The 16,975-nt window shown below is 35.5% G+C and overlaps 1 protein-coding gene and 1 long non-coding RNA gene across 2 annotated transcripts; one reads left to right on the top strand and one right to left on the bottom strand.

Annotated features, from left to right (window-relative positions):
* Positions 1-3,796: 3,796 nt before the first annotated feature.
* LOC138893492 (uncharacterized) lies at positions 3,797-5,108 on the top strand. The gene is made up of 2 exons (XR_011409015.1): positions 3,797-4,159; positions 4,829-5,108. It is a non-coding gene; the product is annotated as an uncharacterized lncRNA (long non-coding RNA).
* Positions 5,109-15,100: 9,992 nt separating this feature from the next.
* Positions 15,101-16,314, bottom strand: LOC104100874 (uncharacterized). The gene is made up of 3 exons (XM_018772313.3): positions 16,039-16,314; positions 15,831-15,952; positions 15,101-15,750 (listed from the first exon to the last, which is right to left on the bottom strand). The coding sequence occupies exons 2-3, from the start codon at positions 15,927-15,929 to the stop codon at positions 15,244-15,246; spliced, it is 606 nt and encodes a 201-aa protein (XP_018627829.1). The 5' UTR covers positions 15,930-15,952; positions 16,039-16,314; the 3' UTR covers positions 15,101-15,243.
* Between the last annotated feature and the right edge of the window lie 661 nt (positions 16,315-16,975).

The raw sequence follows: 16,975 nt of genomic DNA, 5'->3' as shown, positions 1-16,975 counted from the left end.
TTGATATTGTCTGGGGGGAGCGATAAGGATGGCTATAGGAGTGATAAGGGTGGCAATAGGAGCGATAAGGGTGGCTATTGTCAGGGACGATGTGCGATGATGTGGGGTTGTGGTGTTGATAATTTTTATGTGATGTTGTAATTTTTCTTGTATTTATTTTTATATCTTGTGCAATTGGTATTGTTGATAGTAAATTGATAACAATCTGTTTTATGTTGAAATTGAGAGCATGTGGCTATTGCCAGGCGGATTATAAAATAAAATGTGGGCACGAGGTGTCATGAGTAAATAATGAGAATATGTGGCACGTGAATTATCCGTGCAGTTGTGATATGAAATGTGGGCATGAGATGCTGTGATGAAACGATAATGATAATTGGCACGCAAATTGACCGTGCAGTTATGATATGAAATGAGGTCACGAGGTACCGGAAAACTATGATGATTTGATTATTGGCACGAGGTGCCATGGAAATTTGAAAATGGGCTGAGACCCGTGTTTACGAAAAATATGAAAATGAGCGGAGACCCGTATTTTTATGATTAATAAATGAGGTGTCACATGGTCATTTTTTATTTGAAAGAATTATATTCAAAATATTTATTTGGAAGGATTTTTACTTAGAAAGTGTTATAGGTAAGAATTGTACTGGAAAGATATTTACTTGAGAAAATTATATTTGAAAAGATTTATTGAAAGAATTATATTTGAAAAAAATAATTATTTGAGAAAATTATATTTGAAAGAGAATTATTTGGAAGAATTATATGTGAAAGACATTTATTTGAAGGACTTGATTTTAATTGGGTGTAATTGTACTTATTAATTGTTGAGCGATATTAATGGTATTTTCGTTGTCTGTTGTGCATATCAGTGGTTGTTTCTTGTTGCCCTATTGTTATTTGTTCCCTATTATTTTGTATATTATATTGCACAGGTTATTAGACTAGTGAGTGTCTTTATTGTACCTCGTCTCTACTCCATTGAGGTTAGTCTTGATACTTACTGGGTACCGACCGTGGCGTACTCATACTACACTTCTGCACATTTTTGTGCAGAGCCAGGTATTGAAGACAACGGACTTGAGCAGAGTTAAAGCGGGATCGTAGAATTCAAGGTAGAGCTGCTTGGTCGTCGCAGTCCCTTGGAGTCTTTTCATTTCATTGTACTGTTAACTTGTAATCAAATAGTATTGTATATTCGGGTCTTCGTGATCATTCTATGTATTCAGTTAGAGTTCGTGACTCATTACTACCAGTCTTGGGAGGTTGTATATCGTAATTATTTCCGCTGTTAGTTTTGATTACTTAAAAAAAATATGGCTTCAAAATGTAATTGAAATCGGCTTACCTAGTCTTAGAGACTAGGTTCCATCACGACGTCTGTGGTGGGATTTTGGTTCATGACAATAGCTTACACCTACATAAAGGCTAATCAGAAGGAAGAGAAAACTAAAGAGTTACATCAACTAAGGAAATCAGGAGTCTGATTATTGGACCCAAAAAATTATAGACCTCGTGATTGAGGATATTGCAGGATTACTCTTAAATATTAGAGGTACAAGAGAGACAGTACATTAGCCATATTCTATAATGGCTCTACGATAAAGCCAGTTAGAAGAGTACCAGCCTCATAAGAAGTCAGTATGAAGCTTCCACCGAATTGTATATGCACCAGAGGTGCAAGTATTATAATAAAGCTTCAAGTTATGGACGTGAATTATACCTATGTGGAAGAGAGGTCATGAAAGAGATAGAAGATACGATGCAAGATTTTAAGGAAAGTAAGGTAAATGTGAACAACATACGAAATACTCAGGTGCAGAAGATTGTGAATAATCCATATTTCAGATTGAGGGCTAGAAGCATTGGGATTCAGTATCCAGGGAGGATAGCGGTGTCATTAGTGGCATATCTTCCAGCCTATGGTTTCTAGGTACCGAGAGATCTAGCCAAGAATATAAAGAAGAGTTAGAGACGATGTGATGTCTCGCTTGATGTTCCAGAATAACATAAGGGAATCTATGGTGCAAGCAAGTTTAAGGAAGGTTGCGAATAGTATAAATAGATACGTATAGGTCGCAAGCTAAAGTATAGTAAAGCTATGAGGTTTTATGACATGAGTAAGGATGAGAAATGGCGAGTAAGAAGGTGACGAGAATGGATAAGTCCTCGAGATTAAGCCCATGAAAACAAGAGAGATAATGATTTCTCTAAGTTATAGAAAGTTTCGTATAGCCTAAATGAACTCAAAGGAATCTAAGACTAATAACATCTAGAGTGGAATGAGGGTGTGATTGTGATAGATAAAGGATGACGTTTGGGCCTTCCATTGAGTAATGACTTGAAGAAGATTTCATGAATTGTACAGGATTAAAATACCCATGTAAGGTGAGTCATATTGGGAAGCAATAAAATACAGTTATGGAAGTATAGTATCGCCCTTAGGTGGATCAATCTAATTACTCCAGATGTCCCCGATGAGAGGTGAGCCCTAGAGGCAGTGTTACATAAGAGATCAAGTTATCAGTGGTAGATGATAGATCAACATTAAGGTGAATCAACAGTGGATAGACAAAAGTCACAAAGTATAAGGTGGGATTAGGCCGTTATTCTTAAGATGAACAAGTAATGAGGAAGTATTAAAGGACTTAGATTATACATATGGGTAAGCAACGAAAGTAACTTGGAGTTCGGTAGCAGACCTCAGTAACGATAAATCGAAGTAAGAGTTATGGTATAGTATGACCTACTTAGATGCAGTAAAGTCATACGAATGGATAACCGGGTCTATGAAATAAGATATAGCAATATTCATAAGTTCAATAAAGTATCGAGCAAAGAACTTCAGTATACCTATAGACACCCAAAGATACATTTTATCAAGCTCTGTATATGCTTACAAAGTGAGGCCTAGAGATTGGCTAAAAGTTGGAGGAAAGAGGAGAGAAGTGTCGTATAGGCGCACATACAAGGAAAAAGTCGTACAGACTGCATGACAGAAGGTAGAAAGAGTTGCGAGATTGAAAGAATTCCGACTACAGACCGTGGTGTGAGAAAGAGGCCTAAAGGGGGGGATACCCTGGCCTTTGAATTTATTCAAAGAACAGTTGCCTAAATGGCAAGAAGAGTATTAAAGTATTCGCAAGAGCTATGGGTTATGAGAATGATAAGTGCCTCAGTCAACATTCGAGGACGAATGTTCCAAAGGGGGGAATAATGTTATACCCCATATTTTCGTACGTAAAAGTACGCCATAAATAAATTGATGAAAGCTCGGAAATGAGATGTTACATCCCGCATTTTCGTACGTTAAAGTTTCGTCGTAAGTTAATCATTGTAAGTTCGAGAATGAGGTTATTTTGAGATTATAAACATTATGCTATTTCAAACAAGTGATGAGTAAATTCGTGATGGTGAGAGGGTAAGCAAATCAAAAAAAGTGAAGTTTTGTCGAAGTTTGACATTTTGAGATAAAATACGGTCCGAGCTAAAATACCCGGTATTTATGGACTAGTACCATACAAGGTACCACATGGCCATGATAGTAAAGTGCATGAAGTGTATTAAAAGTGAGTAGTATTTTAAATAAATTGAGATAATTCCTAATTATGTGAATAATCAGATAATTATTAATTTTAATGGGAGATTAGCAATTAATTAAGATGTTGGTGGTTAATTGGTTGGGAATGGATAGCCAAAAACGTGGCAGCAACTAAACCACTCTTACTTCATGAAGCAAGATGGCACATTAAGAGAGGCTTGGGGAGTAGTCATCACCTAAGTGGGGCCCGCACCCACTAAGGTAAAGGATATCTCAAAAATTTACAAAGAGAGTCATGTCTAATCTCCATAGAAATGTGAATTGCTCCAGCAAAATCATACAAAATAATAGTAATGTGGGTTACTTCAATGATTCATACGAGATTGCATCTTACCAAGAATATACAATTGTCGGTGCAATCTTTCAATGATTCATACGAGATTGCTTCTTAGCAAGAATATACAATTGGCAGTGCAATATTTCAATGATTCATACGAGATTCATAAGACCTTCAATTCTAAGGGAGTACGGTGTAATCTTTCTCAAGAATATCATACGAATTTTTTTCTACTTTGATCCGCTATTACGTGTTATCGCAAAAGAGAATTGGCTCAGGTATGTTAAGGCTATCCCTTCTTTCGTTTTGGCGTGATCCATACGATACAAACGAAACGAGTAAACGCATAATTTTCATAAATGACTCTATTCATAGAAGTACTAGGGGTGTCTATATTATTGATTCCCCATGTGAATTATTATTATATCTTCTGTTCATGAGTCTCAGAAAAATATGTATTTGATAAAGTTTATCCGACAAGCATATTATTTTTATGACATTCCGAGAAGTCTTATTAACGTATTTCTTATGCATTTCATGAATTTATACATATATATTGACCCATGACCAGATGGCATTATATACGCGTATATTATATGTATATAGGATATGGAAAAAGGTTACGGTGTTATATACGCACCACCACCTGATCAGCTGGTATACGTTGATGATTTGCCCACAGTGGCCGAAATGATATGATGGGATGCCCTCAGAGGCTTGATGATGTTATGAATGCATATACCTATGCATGATATGACATTTATACGCATATGCATGACATTATAAAAATAAAATGATTCACAGAGCTATGCAGACGTACATGTCGAGTCTTTTACTCCACGTTTCTCTCATGTCTATTATTTACTGATTTTTATTCCTTACATAATCGGTACATTATTTGTACTGATGTCCCTTTTGCCTGGGGATGCTGCGTTTCATGCCCGCAGGTCTCGATATACAGGTCGAGAGTCCTCCAAGTAGGCGATCAGCTCAGCGAAAAATGTTGGTGCACTCCATTTGCTCCGGAGTTTCTTGTTTGGTCAGTATGATTTAGATGTGTATTTTTTGGTATGGCGGGGCTCTGTCCCGACCTTTATGACAATTATGTATTCTTAAAAACTTGTAGACATATGTCATGTATATTAAATATTGTATGGCCTTGTCGGCCTATGTTCAGTGTACGAGTGATCGTTTTGGGTCTTATAGGCCAGTATGTCATATGTATAAGTTTATTCCCTCATGCTTTACTCCGGTTCAATTACCTATGATGGAATGATACGAAAGATACGTTATGTTAGTACTTGGTTGAGTACGGTACCGGGTGCCCGTCGCGGCCCATCGGTTTAGGTCGTGACATTATGTTGATGAGATAAATCTTGTTGGAACTCTAGAAGAGCTCCAAAAGGCAATTGAATATCTTAAGAAAGAATTTGAGATGAAAGATCTTGGAAAGACAAAACTTTATCTTGGTCTACAAATTGAACATTTAGCAGACGTGATCTTTATCCATTAATTTGCCTATACAGAAAGGGTCTTAAAACGCTTTTACATGAACAAAGCGCACCCATTGAGTACACCAATGGTTGTTCGATCACTTGAAGTGAATAAAGATTTGTTCCGACCTCCAGAAGAGGATGAGGAACTCCTTGGTCTCAAAGTACCCTATCTCAGTGCAATTGGTGCATTAATGTATCTTGCTAATGCTACAAGGCCTGACATAGCATTTTTTGTTAATTTACTACCAATATATAGGCATTGGAATGGGATTAAGCATATATTGCGATATTTAAAGGGAACTCTTGATATGGGTTTGTTTTATGCTAACAAAGATAGTGCAGATATTGTTGGTTATGCAGATGCAGGTTATTTATTCGATCTCCATAAAGCTAGATCTCAAACCGGGTATGTGTTTACATGTGGAGGTACTATCATATCATGGCACTCCACAAAGCAATCTATTATTTCTACTTCTTCAAATCATGTTGAAATAATAGCTATTCATGAAGCAAGTAGGGAATGCGTATGGTTGAGATCATTAATTCATTTTATTCGAGAAAAATGTGATTTGGAATGTGAGAAAAGACCCACAATTTTATACGAAGACAATGTTGCATGCATAGCCCAATTGAAGGGAGGATTTATAAAAGGAGATAGAACGAAGCACATTTCACCAAAATTATTCTACACACACGATCTTCAAAAAAATGGTGACATTGATGTGCAACAAATCCGTTCAAGTGACAATCCGGCAGATTTATTCACTAAATCTTTGCCAACTTCAACTTTTGAGAAGATGGTATACAAGATTGGAATGCGGAGACTCAAATATTTGAAACAAGGTTTTCATCAGGGGGAGTAAAATACGCGATGTACTCTTTTTTCCTTACTAAGATTTTTTCCCAGAGGGTTTTCCTTATAAGGTTTTTAATGAGGCAGTTAGAAATGCGTATTACTAAATATGTGTACTCCTTTTCCTTCACTAGGATTTTTCCCACTGGGTTTTTCCTAGTAAGGTTTTAACGAGGCACAATACCTTTTAATGAACATCCAAAGGGGAGTGTTATGAAAATAATTATATTGTGGATGTCCATTTATTACTCCGCTATAGATAATCTTCCTGAAGAAGATTATCCATTCAGTACTATGTTGAAGTTTAATCTACAAGCAGTTGATGCAGGCAGGTTGCAAGCAGCTCAATGAAATGATTTGCAGCACTTTCTTATTAAACAGGCAGGTTGCAAGCAGTTTATGCAGATAGCTTACAAGCAGCTAAAGAAAAGTCTTGCAGCTGCTTCCTGAAAAGTCTCGCAACTGCTTCCTGAAAAGCCTCGCAGTTGCTTCTATTCTTCTATAAATAGAGTAGTTTTCAGTTCATTATGTACATAAGCTTGAAATTTGAATAATATATCAATCTCTTTCTATAATTGTCATCGGTTTATTTATTTTACAGTTTTTATTTTATAACATTTTCATATTTTTTTTCCTTATTTGTTAATGCAGTCTTTACAGTGCATGAATGTGTAAATTAACAAATAATTAATGCAGAGGAAAGCAAGTGGAAGGATATTATGGAATGACTGGGCGGTCTCTCTTGTCTGTCTCTTGACCGAAGAAAGCGAAAACTTTATTAGGAGAGAAAAGAGTTTTGGGACAAAAAAAGAAAAAGATAAAGGAAAAGGGAAGGTATAAAGAATAACAATGTCTTTTTTGATTATTTTGTGTACATATTCATTCTTCATCGTCTACTCCCTGTTTGTTCTAAAAGTACTAGCAAGGGTAACCCATGCTGAGCATGGGCCCAATAACACCATATTTAACGGATGTTTACTTAAATAGTCGTCCATATTCATTATTTATTTTTTCTAACTATATACATAGTTTATACATTAAGTATATACAATTATACACATATAATATATAAATTATGCATATATTATATCTCCAACGAATATTTTTAGTTTAAACAGTTGGGTGGACGGCTATTTGGGTTGATTTTTCTATATTTAAGTTATGTTAATTAGCGTGAGTGAATTATTTTCTTAATTTATATGCATTGATATTCTAAAATTAAAATATTTTAGAAATAAATATACTACAGTTAGATATTCAATTTATATTGAGTGAAAGAATATTAGTTTTAGTTTAGAAAAAGAAAAATACAAAAAGATTCATTTTTTGGTATGCTATAAATTTCAAGTGTAAGAAGAAAATATTTGATAGTATATGTGCGCAAGAAATAAGCTAGACATGACTCTTGCGAATTTGTGAGAAAACAAAAGTAAATTTTATGTAACTCCAACTTTAAATAATTTTTCCCTTACTTTCCAAAGCTGGCTAAATGGAATTTGCATGAATTAATCATTCTCTCTAAATAACCGTAAACGAATAAAAATTACTAATAACATAATCTAATCTTGAGATATTTATGTTAAACTCGTAAATATTTCTAAATGTTCTACTATTTTTTTTCCTCATTCAAGTACTCTCTTTATCTTAATGTATAAGACCTAACTACCGGTTAGAGAAAATAATAGTAATTTTTTCCCATAAGAATTTAGTTTTTCCATAGTAAAATAGTTTTAATTATATTTTCATTTTTATAGTTTAAATTCTTAGGACATTATGTGAATTCTACTTTTGAAAAGATTACAGTGTTCTTCTCATAAACATCTAAAAGTTGTGTTTCTCTAAATTAAGCTTTTACAGTGAAAATATTTTGCCAGTATTTTTCAAAAACTTTAGTTGGAGTTCAATGGATGCTATAAAACACACCTTTTTCCTTAAAAGCGATCAAATAGAGATTGCAAAAATTTAGCAAACAAATAAACATGCTAGCTTTTAAGTTATCTGAAGTTATTTGATACTCTCTATTAGATATAGAGCAAGCAAAAATATATAATATCAATGGTTCTATAAATGAGATTCAAAGGTATAAGAAAAATAAATGTAGGGACCAACCTAAACTTTCTAAATAGTCCAAGAAGATCAAGTTGATATAATATCCAATCTCTTCAAGATACATAGTGTTGGAATATGATTTAGGTGGTAGAAATTAAGTTGAGATTAATCTATGCTAGGTTGGAGGTGGGATCTGCAGTAGCTTTGGATGCCATTTGGCATTTGAAGATGTTTCATTAGAAGCTACCCCATATCTTAAATCTATTTATATTAATATAGATAATCTTCTTAATTTGAAATATGAGTTATAGCTAATCTTCAAATGTATCCGTTAAGATTTTAGCAATGATTTTCTACGATTAATTGTATGGCTAGCCAGTATAGGCCTTCAGCGAGAAAAGCTGAAGGTCTAATTGTAGAAATTGGCAGGAAATTTTGGAGGACTATGTTGTAAGAAATTTTGGATGACATGCCAAGATTGATAAATTCAACTGATATAACCTAATTGTCCTTAAATATAATATTATTCTGTAAATAGATTTATATTAAAATATTAATATAATAGGAGCAAACTATTAGAGAGACATTCAGGATATATGTGTCAGCTATGATACAACGATTAAATTACAAATTTTATTTACCAGTTCTTTGAATTAATAGTTCTCAAGTTTTAAATCAAGAATTCAATAAGGTGTTAGGGTGTTCAGTGTGGTCCCATCATAGACAAACAATGAGCATGGGCCCTCAAAGTACAACTGTGTAAGGATATTTCAACGTGGCACAAGGTCTGCACAAAAGGATGGCCATCTTATGTAGTTGTTGTTAACGTCCAAATACTGAAGCACTAAGTGCAACTCTCTCAAGTAAGCTAACCTGGTAAATTTCGAAAATGCCCTTAATTTAAGCAAGCATGTTGACGGGCCGGTGCCTGCTATTCCCTCTTCTAAGAAGTAGGAACTATAAGATGAAGCAGGGGCGGATTTATGTAGAGGGAAGGGTGGTACGTCACCCGGTCGCTCCGGTAGAATTTCATATTATTATTGGTATTTTACTGATATTTCATGAAAAAAAAGGGATATAACCAAAGTGTGGCACCCTGAATACCACAGTTAGGGGTGTTCAAATCGAACGAAAAAACCGCACTAAACCGAAAAACCAAACCAAACCGACTAAAAAACTCGACTAAGTTTGGTTTGACTTGGTTTGGTATTGAGTAAAAAAATCCGAACCAAACTGACATATACATATATATATATATATATATATATATATATATATATATATATATAAGATTTTATATTGAATTTTCTTTAAAAAATATTAAAATATTTGGGATACTCTCCTGTGTTAACTTTGAAAGCGTACATTAACGAAAATTATTGTTAGACGACTAAGAAAATAACTATCATGTGTTACTAAAAAAAGTTGTCCCATTAGAATATTTTAATAGATCATATGTTTGTCAATTTTTTCAATATTTACTAAACATATATTATTTATTACTTATCAAAACTTTATCTATAACTTTAACAAAGTAAGATTGGAATAATATTCATATAACAAAAAAAACGAAAACCCGAAAAACCCGACAAAACCGAACCAATCCAAACCGATATAGTTGGTTCGGTTTGGTTTGGTTTTGATAAAAATCGAATCAACCCGGTCCATGTACACCCCTAACCACAGTTATGGTAGGTGCCATGTTCCAAGTGCTTCCTGCGAGACCCTAGGCCCAGGATCGAGTCTCTCTCACGTAAATTTTACCAAAGCCTAGTTTGCTTTTCATTGTTCCCTCGTTTTAAGATTTTTCTTTTCCTCTTTTTACCTTAATTTCTTATATTCATCTTTGTATTCTCTCTCTAGACATTTCCATTTTTATTAGTTATTTAGATTATAAAAGTATATTCATTTATATTTTCCTTTTCTATATCTCAATTTTGAAATTTCAATATGTTTTTAATCATTTTTCTTTTGATCTAGTTAATGTTAATTTTTCCTTGAAGGACCAAACATTTTTAGTTTAGTTATTACTTATGTATTTATGTACCAAAAAATCTTATAAAGTGAATCAAATTAATTAAAAAATGAATCGAACCAAACCGAGTTAATTTAAAACTCTAGCCAAATGTACACCCTAATTCAACCTCCTTGACTAGAGGTAAATTTACATTAAAGACAATGACACTCGCCACCATCAAATCCTGGATCCGCCTCTGAGATGTAGGAGCGCAAAGGGATTGCATACAGGAATAGGGAAATTTAGAGATCTATAAAATGTTAGGATTAGAGTAAAACACTTGTATTAGCATTTGGGAAAAGGTCCAAGTATGTCGTTGTATTCAATTTATTTTATGTTTATCCTATTTACTTTTGATCTTTACTATCGCACTACTAAAAATGTAATGACCCGGCCGGTCGTTTTGAGTATTATAACCATGTTCCCCCATTTACTGCTCAATTTATGCATTACAGTTTATTTATGACTTATCGGGTTAGTTGGTTCGGGTTCGGAAGGATTTCGGAGTGAAATGAGACACTTAGTCTCATAATTGAAAACTTAAGTTAAAATAGTGATCGAATGTCGACTTATGTATAAATGACCCCGGAGTAGAGTTTTGATGATTCCAATAGCTCCGTATGATGATTTTGGACTTAGGAGCGTATCCGAAAAATTATCTGGAGGTCCGTAGTAGAATTAGGCTTGAAATGTCGAAAGTTAAATTTTTGGGAAGTTTGACCGGGGGTAACTTTTTGATATCGAGGTCGGAATTCGATTATGAAAATTGAAATAGTTTCATTATGTCATTTATGACTTGTGTGCAAAATTTGAGGTCAATCGGACTTGATTCAATAAGTTTCGGCATCGAATGTAGAAGTTGGAAATTTCATAAGACTAAAGTTTCAAGTGAATTCGCACAAGACCTAACTTTAAATGAGTATAACTATTACCTATCAAAGGAAAGATCTTTGAGTCTAGTTTCTAACTCTTCAAACCGTTCGTCATTTGGACATTCCTGCAAAAAGTTATGACCAAATTATCAAAAGCTAGAGAATGCAATTTTGCGACCAATTATGCGATCGCAAAACTGCTTCTGCGACCGCAAACTGGTCGTAGAATGGACCAGAAGAGCCCAGTTCTGGGCACCAATTTTGCGATCAATTTTGCGGTCCGCATACCCATTCTGCGGTCCATTATGCGACCGCAGACCTGCTTTCGGAGGGTTAATTTTTCTATTTTTATAACCCGACCCTATTTTGATAAATAGGCTTTGGAACTCATTTTGGAGCAAAAATCTGACATTTTTAGAGAGAAAAGAGAGTGTTCTAGAGAGAGGAAGAAGCTCAAGTGCTTTTTTTATCAAGATCTTGTTCAAGTTTTGAAATCCAACAAGGAAATATCACAAGATCTTCACCCAAGAGGTAAGGTTCTAACCCCAAGTCTTCAATTTCGAGTTTGGGTAAAGATGGGTGATTAAGAGTATGATTCTTGGGTGTAATAGTATTATTTATATATATCAATAAGGTTTATGGAAAGTCTTGAGTTCAAATGGGTAAAGATTGGGTTGAAAATGGTAGAAATCTTCAATGACTTTAATTGAAGAAGACGGGGTCGAGTTGATGTCAAAATTTTGTGAAATTTATATAGTTGGACTTGTGGTTGGATGGGCATTCAGATTTTGTAACTTTTGTCGGGTTCCGAGACGTGGGTCCCACGGGCGATTTTTGACTGTAATTTTGGATTTTTGTAGAAAAATTAGTATTTTGATATGGAATAAATTCCTATAATTTGGGTTGACTGAATCAAATTAATTGTGACTAGATTCGAGCCATTCGGAAGTTATTATGCGCATAATAGAATTTATGAAAGCATTGTTTAGCTTGTTCGACATTGGATTCGGCTTGTTCGAGCTAAGTAACTCTTCTAATCTTGGAGCTGAGGGTTTGAACCTTGAATATACGTATTATGTGAATTGTTTGAAGGTGACGCACATGCTAGGTGACGGGCATGTGGGCGTGCACCGTAGGAATTATGACTTGGTCAAATTCCATGGAACTGTATAGTTGTATAATATGTTGATATTTGTACATTCTCTACGTGTTAGAGATAATTGAGCTGAGACTCGTATTAAAAAATCATGATTAGGCATATGTTGTTATTGTCGGTACCCATTGAGGTCATTTTTGTGGTTGAATAATATGTTCAAATTGTAATTTTTCACTCAGTCATGTTTATTCATTTCATATCATACCTCAGTCTCTCTTATTCATTATTGATGCATCATATCATTGTTGTTGGGCTGCTTATCATGATTTCTGAGAGCCCGAGAGACTGGAGAGGTTGATGACTGAGTGAGACCGAGGGCCTAATTGTGAAGATATTTATGGATCGGGCTGCACGTCGCAGCATGTTTTATTGATTTATGCCATGATTGGCTTTATATAGCGCTTGGGATGAAGAAGCCCCTCCGTAGTCTGTACACACCCCCAGTGAGCGCAGGTACCTACTGAGTGCGAGTGCCGAGTGATTTGGGAGGATTGAGTGACTGTGAGGCATGAGTGACTGTGAGAACTGAGTGACTGGGAGGACTGAGTGATTGGGAGGACTGAGTGAAATGATACTCTGAGAGTATGCATATGATTTTATCACTGAGTTGCATCGCATTGACATGCACACATGACATACAGGCATAGAGATGGATTTTTTTTCTCATGTTGTACAGTATCACATCATTCATGATTTCTCACACATATTGACAGATGGGCATAGTGATGCAATTATTTTATACGGGTTATTTGGAAAGAAAATTAAATCTATTTATTATTGAAAGGATTTTGGGAGAATCACAGTTTTCAGACTTACTCATATCTTGGTGATTTTAGTGAAAAGAATTGAGTTTTACTATTATATTTGAAAAGAAAAATGTTTATTTTTTCGGAACTGTGAACGAACTGAGCACTTTATTATTGAGTTATTCATTGTGTTGCCTCAATTCTGTTGTTATGAGATTTGTTTTCTGGATATTGTTGTGGACTATTGATTTTGGACCCGACCTTGGTAAAAGCTCGTCACTGCTTTCAACCTAAGATTACGTTTGTTACTTACTCAGTAAATGGGGTCGGTTGTACTGATACTATACTTATGCACATTGCATGTAGATGTTGGATGTTGTTGTTGTGCTCGATGGTTGCCGGATTTGAAGATGTACCTGCATTCCTGTTGTAGCTGCCTCTTATTCATGGTAACCTTAGATTTATAAAAAAACTATGTTTATGTACTATTCAAATAGACTATGTATTTATTTCATCTCCACTTTGTAAACTCTATTCTTAGAAGCTCATGATTTGTACTACCAGTTCTTGGGAAAAAGTATTGGTTTTAGATATTTTCTTTTAATTAATTGCCTCGTTAATTTCATTGAAATCAGATAGTTGGTAATTGGCTTACCTAACGGGTTGGGTTAGGTGCAATCACAACAAGTTAGATTTTGGGTCGTGACAAAAAAATACCAAAAAGTGTCCACAAACAACAACAACAACAACAACAACAACAACCCAGTAAAATCCCACTAATGGGGTCTGGGGAGGGTAGTGTGTACGCAGACCTTACCCCTACCCTGAAGGAGTAGAGAGGCTGTTTCCGAAAGACCCTCGGCTCAAAAAAACAAAAAGACAAAAGAGGCAAAAAGGGAGACAATATTAGTATCACAACAACAATCATAGGATAAATAGGAACACCATGAAATCCAGAAGAAAGATGCAAAGTAAAGGGAGACAATATTAGTAAATATTAGTATCACCACAATAGTCATAAGAAAAATAGGAACCTCATAAAATCTAAAAGAAAGATGTAAAGCAAAAGCGATAGCTAGTAAATAGGACCTGCACTGAAAAGAGAAATAGTAAGCCACAACATTCCCACTAGTTATCTTAGAAAAAAAAATCCCTACATGGCTAGTCCCACCATGTTACGAAGTAAGGCACGACTCAACTACCTCCTAACCTACAACTCTTATACTCGACCTCCACATCTTCCTATCAAGTGTCATGTCCTCGGAAACAAGGGTATGAGTACCTCCCCCGGCCTAAGAAGTGGCAGGTGCGGCCTGAGACGAAACCACCTGAGCAAGGTCAATGTAAACTGTCAATGTGAGCAGCTAGTTATGGAGGGCACGAGAAGAGGTAGAGGGCGGCCTAAGAAGTATTGGGGAGAGGTGATCAGGCAGGATATGGCGAGGCTCCAGATTTCCGACCGTTTCCAATTGGCCGATAAAATAATGGTCGCAAACGGGGAGCAACCGAATCGGTCGCTATTTTTCGACCGAAGTCAGTCGGTAACTGTCAACGCAGTTTGACCAAATGTCTGATACAAATTAATTTTACCGACCGAACTCGGCCGGTATTGTTAAAAATATTTTTTAATTATTTTTAAATTAGCGACCGAATTGGATCGAAAATTAACTTTATTCATTTTTTTAAAATTATTCAATTCTAACCAAAATCGGTCGGTATTGTTAAAATATATAATTATACATTTTTATTTAAAATTGTTAATTCCGACTGACATCGGTCGGTATTATTTAAATAATTAAAATTTAAAATTATAAATTCCGACCAAAATCGATCGGTAATTTGATTTTCTGGGAATTAATATGAACATTTTCGACCGAAGTCGGTCGGTTTTCTGAATAATTTTGTGCCAGAAAATAGCTGTTTTATAGGTGTACTACATGCCAACAACCAATCACCTATAATGGCAGCATTACATTGCTGCCATTCAACCAATAACAACAACAATAACAACAATAATAATAACAACAACAACAATAACAATTATCAAAAATATATTGACAAAATATTATCACTATCTCCATCTCCATCTCCACTAAACTATATTAACAAAACATCATACCCAACAACAAAACGTTTCACAAGTTAAAAATTCAAACATCATTCAATGAGTGTTTTATACTACATCATCTTCATCTCCACTACTATAGCATTCATCGTCGACATGGTTCGAAGGATTACCATCTGGGGAAGGCTGACGAGACCAGGGAATCGGGAAAGCATCACTAGCAAAAAGATTGGCTAGCTGACCTTGAAGGATATTAAATTGTTGGTCCCTCTTTTCTAGCTGAACTTGAAGGGTATCTAATTGTTTATCTCTCTTTTGTTCTCTAGTCTTTGTCTCTTCAAACTCCGTTGTCAGCTTTGTGATCTTTTTCTTCATAGACGAGAGAGTCAACCTATCAATTGCCTCGCCCTGGGCGGAAGTCCCTATACCTTGCAATCCAGCCTTGTAGTGCCGAAATAATCTCTCTGGAAGGCCGTATGTTATCCCCTTTTTAGGACCACCGACAACATCCAACCATATCTTCTGTGCTTCTTCATCTGAAATGGGTAGTCGCTCGCCTTGTTCATTGAGTGGCAAGCTCTGAGTGTACTCCTCCACATTAGTCTTGTAGAAACCCTTTATTTAGAAGATAGAAAATTATTGACTATATAATATTATAAACATTAATTTCAAGTTATAGTAGTTATGAAACTTACATATGCAATCTTCGCTCGATCCTCGACCCATCTAGATGGATCTGTCGGTGCCTTCTTCTTCCGGATGTGAGTCTCCATGAAGAACTCATCATGAGTCATCTTCCTCCTATATTTTGTTTTTCCTACAAATATAATAAAACGTGTTAACTAAATTAAAATATTTAAATATAGTTCGACAAAAATAGATGTAAATATTTTAAGGAATTACCAATAGTCTCCTCGTAGTCCCCATGCTCCTTGCACCCACACAGTGCAAGGAGCCACTCTTCTCAGATGCTCGGGCCTTCTTTCCCTATTAAGTCCTCTTCTTGAATTTATCAGTGATCCACTGCCTCAGCAGATTCTCCCATGGTAGAACCCATGAAGGCTTCTTGCTCTTCTTTCGAGCAGAGTAGAAGGAATCAGATAGTCTCTTACGGCATTTGAATACAAAACTTGCACAAATTTCATTGTTATGCTGGTCCTCCCAGGCACACTTAGTCTGCAAATGAAGTGTGTAACGTTAGATGAAAATATTATTAATATAATGCCTAAATAGATAAGAATTGTATTAAAATCTTAAATTGGTTGAAAATTTGTTGCACGAGCTCCGGTGAAAATCACTCCAAGTCGCATAGGGTGCATCATACAACCGGCCAAGAGCTTCAGTGATTATCTTTGTAGTCTGATTAGGTATGAACTTGCAACATAGCAATTACATTACATTAAATAAATAAGAGTAGTTATTATAATTCAGCAAAAATAAAGAAGTAATAAATAAATCTTACCCATTGCCCTCAGGCCTGATGATCATCCTATGATAACGATCATACCGTACTTCCTCCGGATCATCATCCTCCGATGAATCTAAAGCGTGCATAGAAGGGGGGCATATGGCTCAACTCTACTATCCCGAAGACGAAGTCTAGAAATGCTAGGAGACGAACTCTATGGAGAGGGAGACGGGGTCGCTGATGAAGATGGCTGCGATCCACAAGCTTGCTGCGATCTAGACCCCTGATGCGATCTAGACCACTGCTGCGATCCGGCTGGCTGAAATCTAGATGGATGCGATCCAGCTGGTGATGAAGCAAATGGAGCAGATGACAGGTAGAACATAAGTCTTTGAACAACAAACTTATCTCTGTGATGGGTTTCCAGATATT

The sequence above is a fragment of the Nicotiana tomentosiformis genome, chromosome 6, assembly GCF_000390325.3.
Source record: "Nicotiana tomentosiformis chromosome 6, ASM39032v3, whole genome shotgun sequence".
Taxonomy (NCBI): domain Eukaryota; kingdom Viridiplantae; phylum Streptophyta; class Magnoliopsida; order Solanales; family Solanaceae; genus Nicotiana; species Nicotiana tomentosiformis.
This window is presented reverse-complemented; position numbering and strand designations above follow the sequence as displayed.

Bases quoted from the DNA above. Each gene is read 5' to 3' on its own strand.
- LOC104100874 (XM_018772313.3), bottom strand. From the start codon at position 15,929: ATGACTCATGATGAGTTCTTCATGGAGACTCACATCCGGAAGAAGAAG. The intron at 15,751-15,830 runs GTAAGTTTCATA...TTCTAAATAAAG, and splicing joins ATCGAGCGAAGATTGCATAT to GGTTTCTACAAGACTAATGT.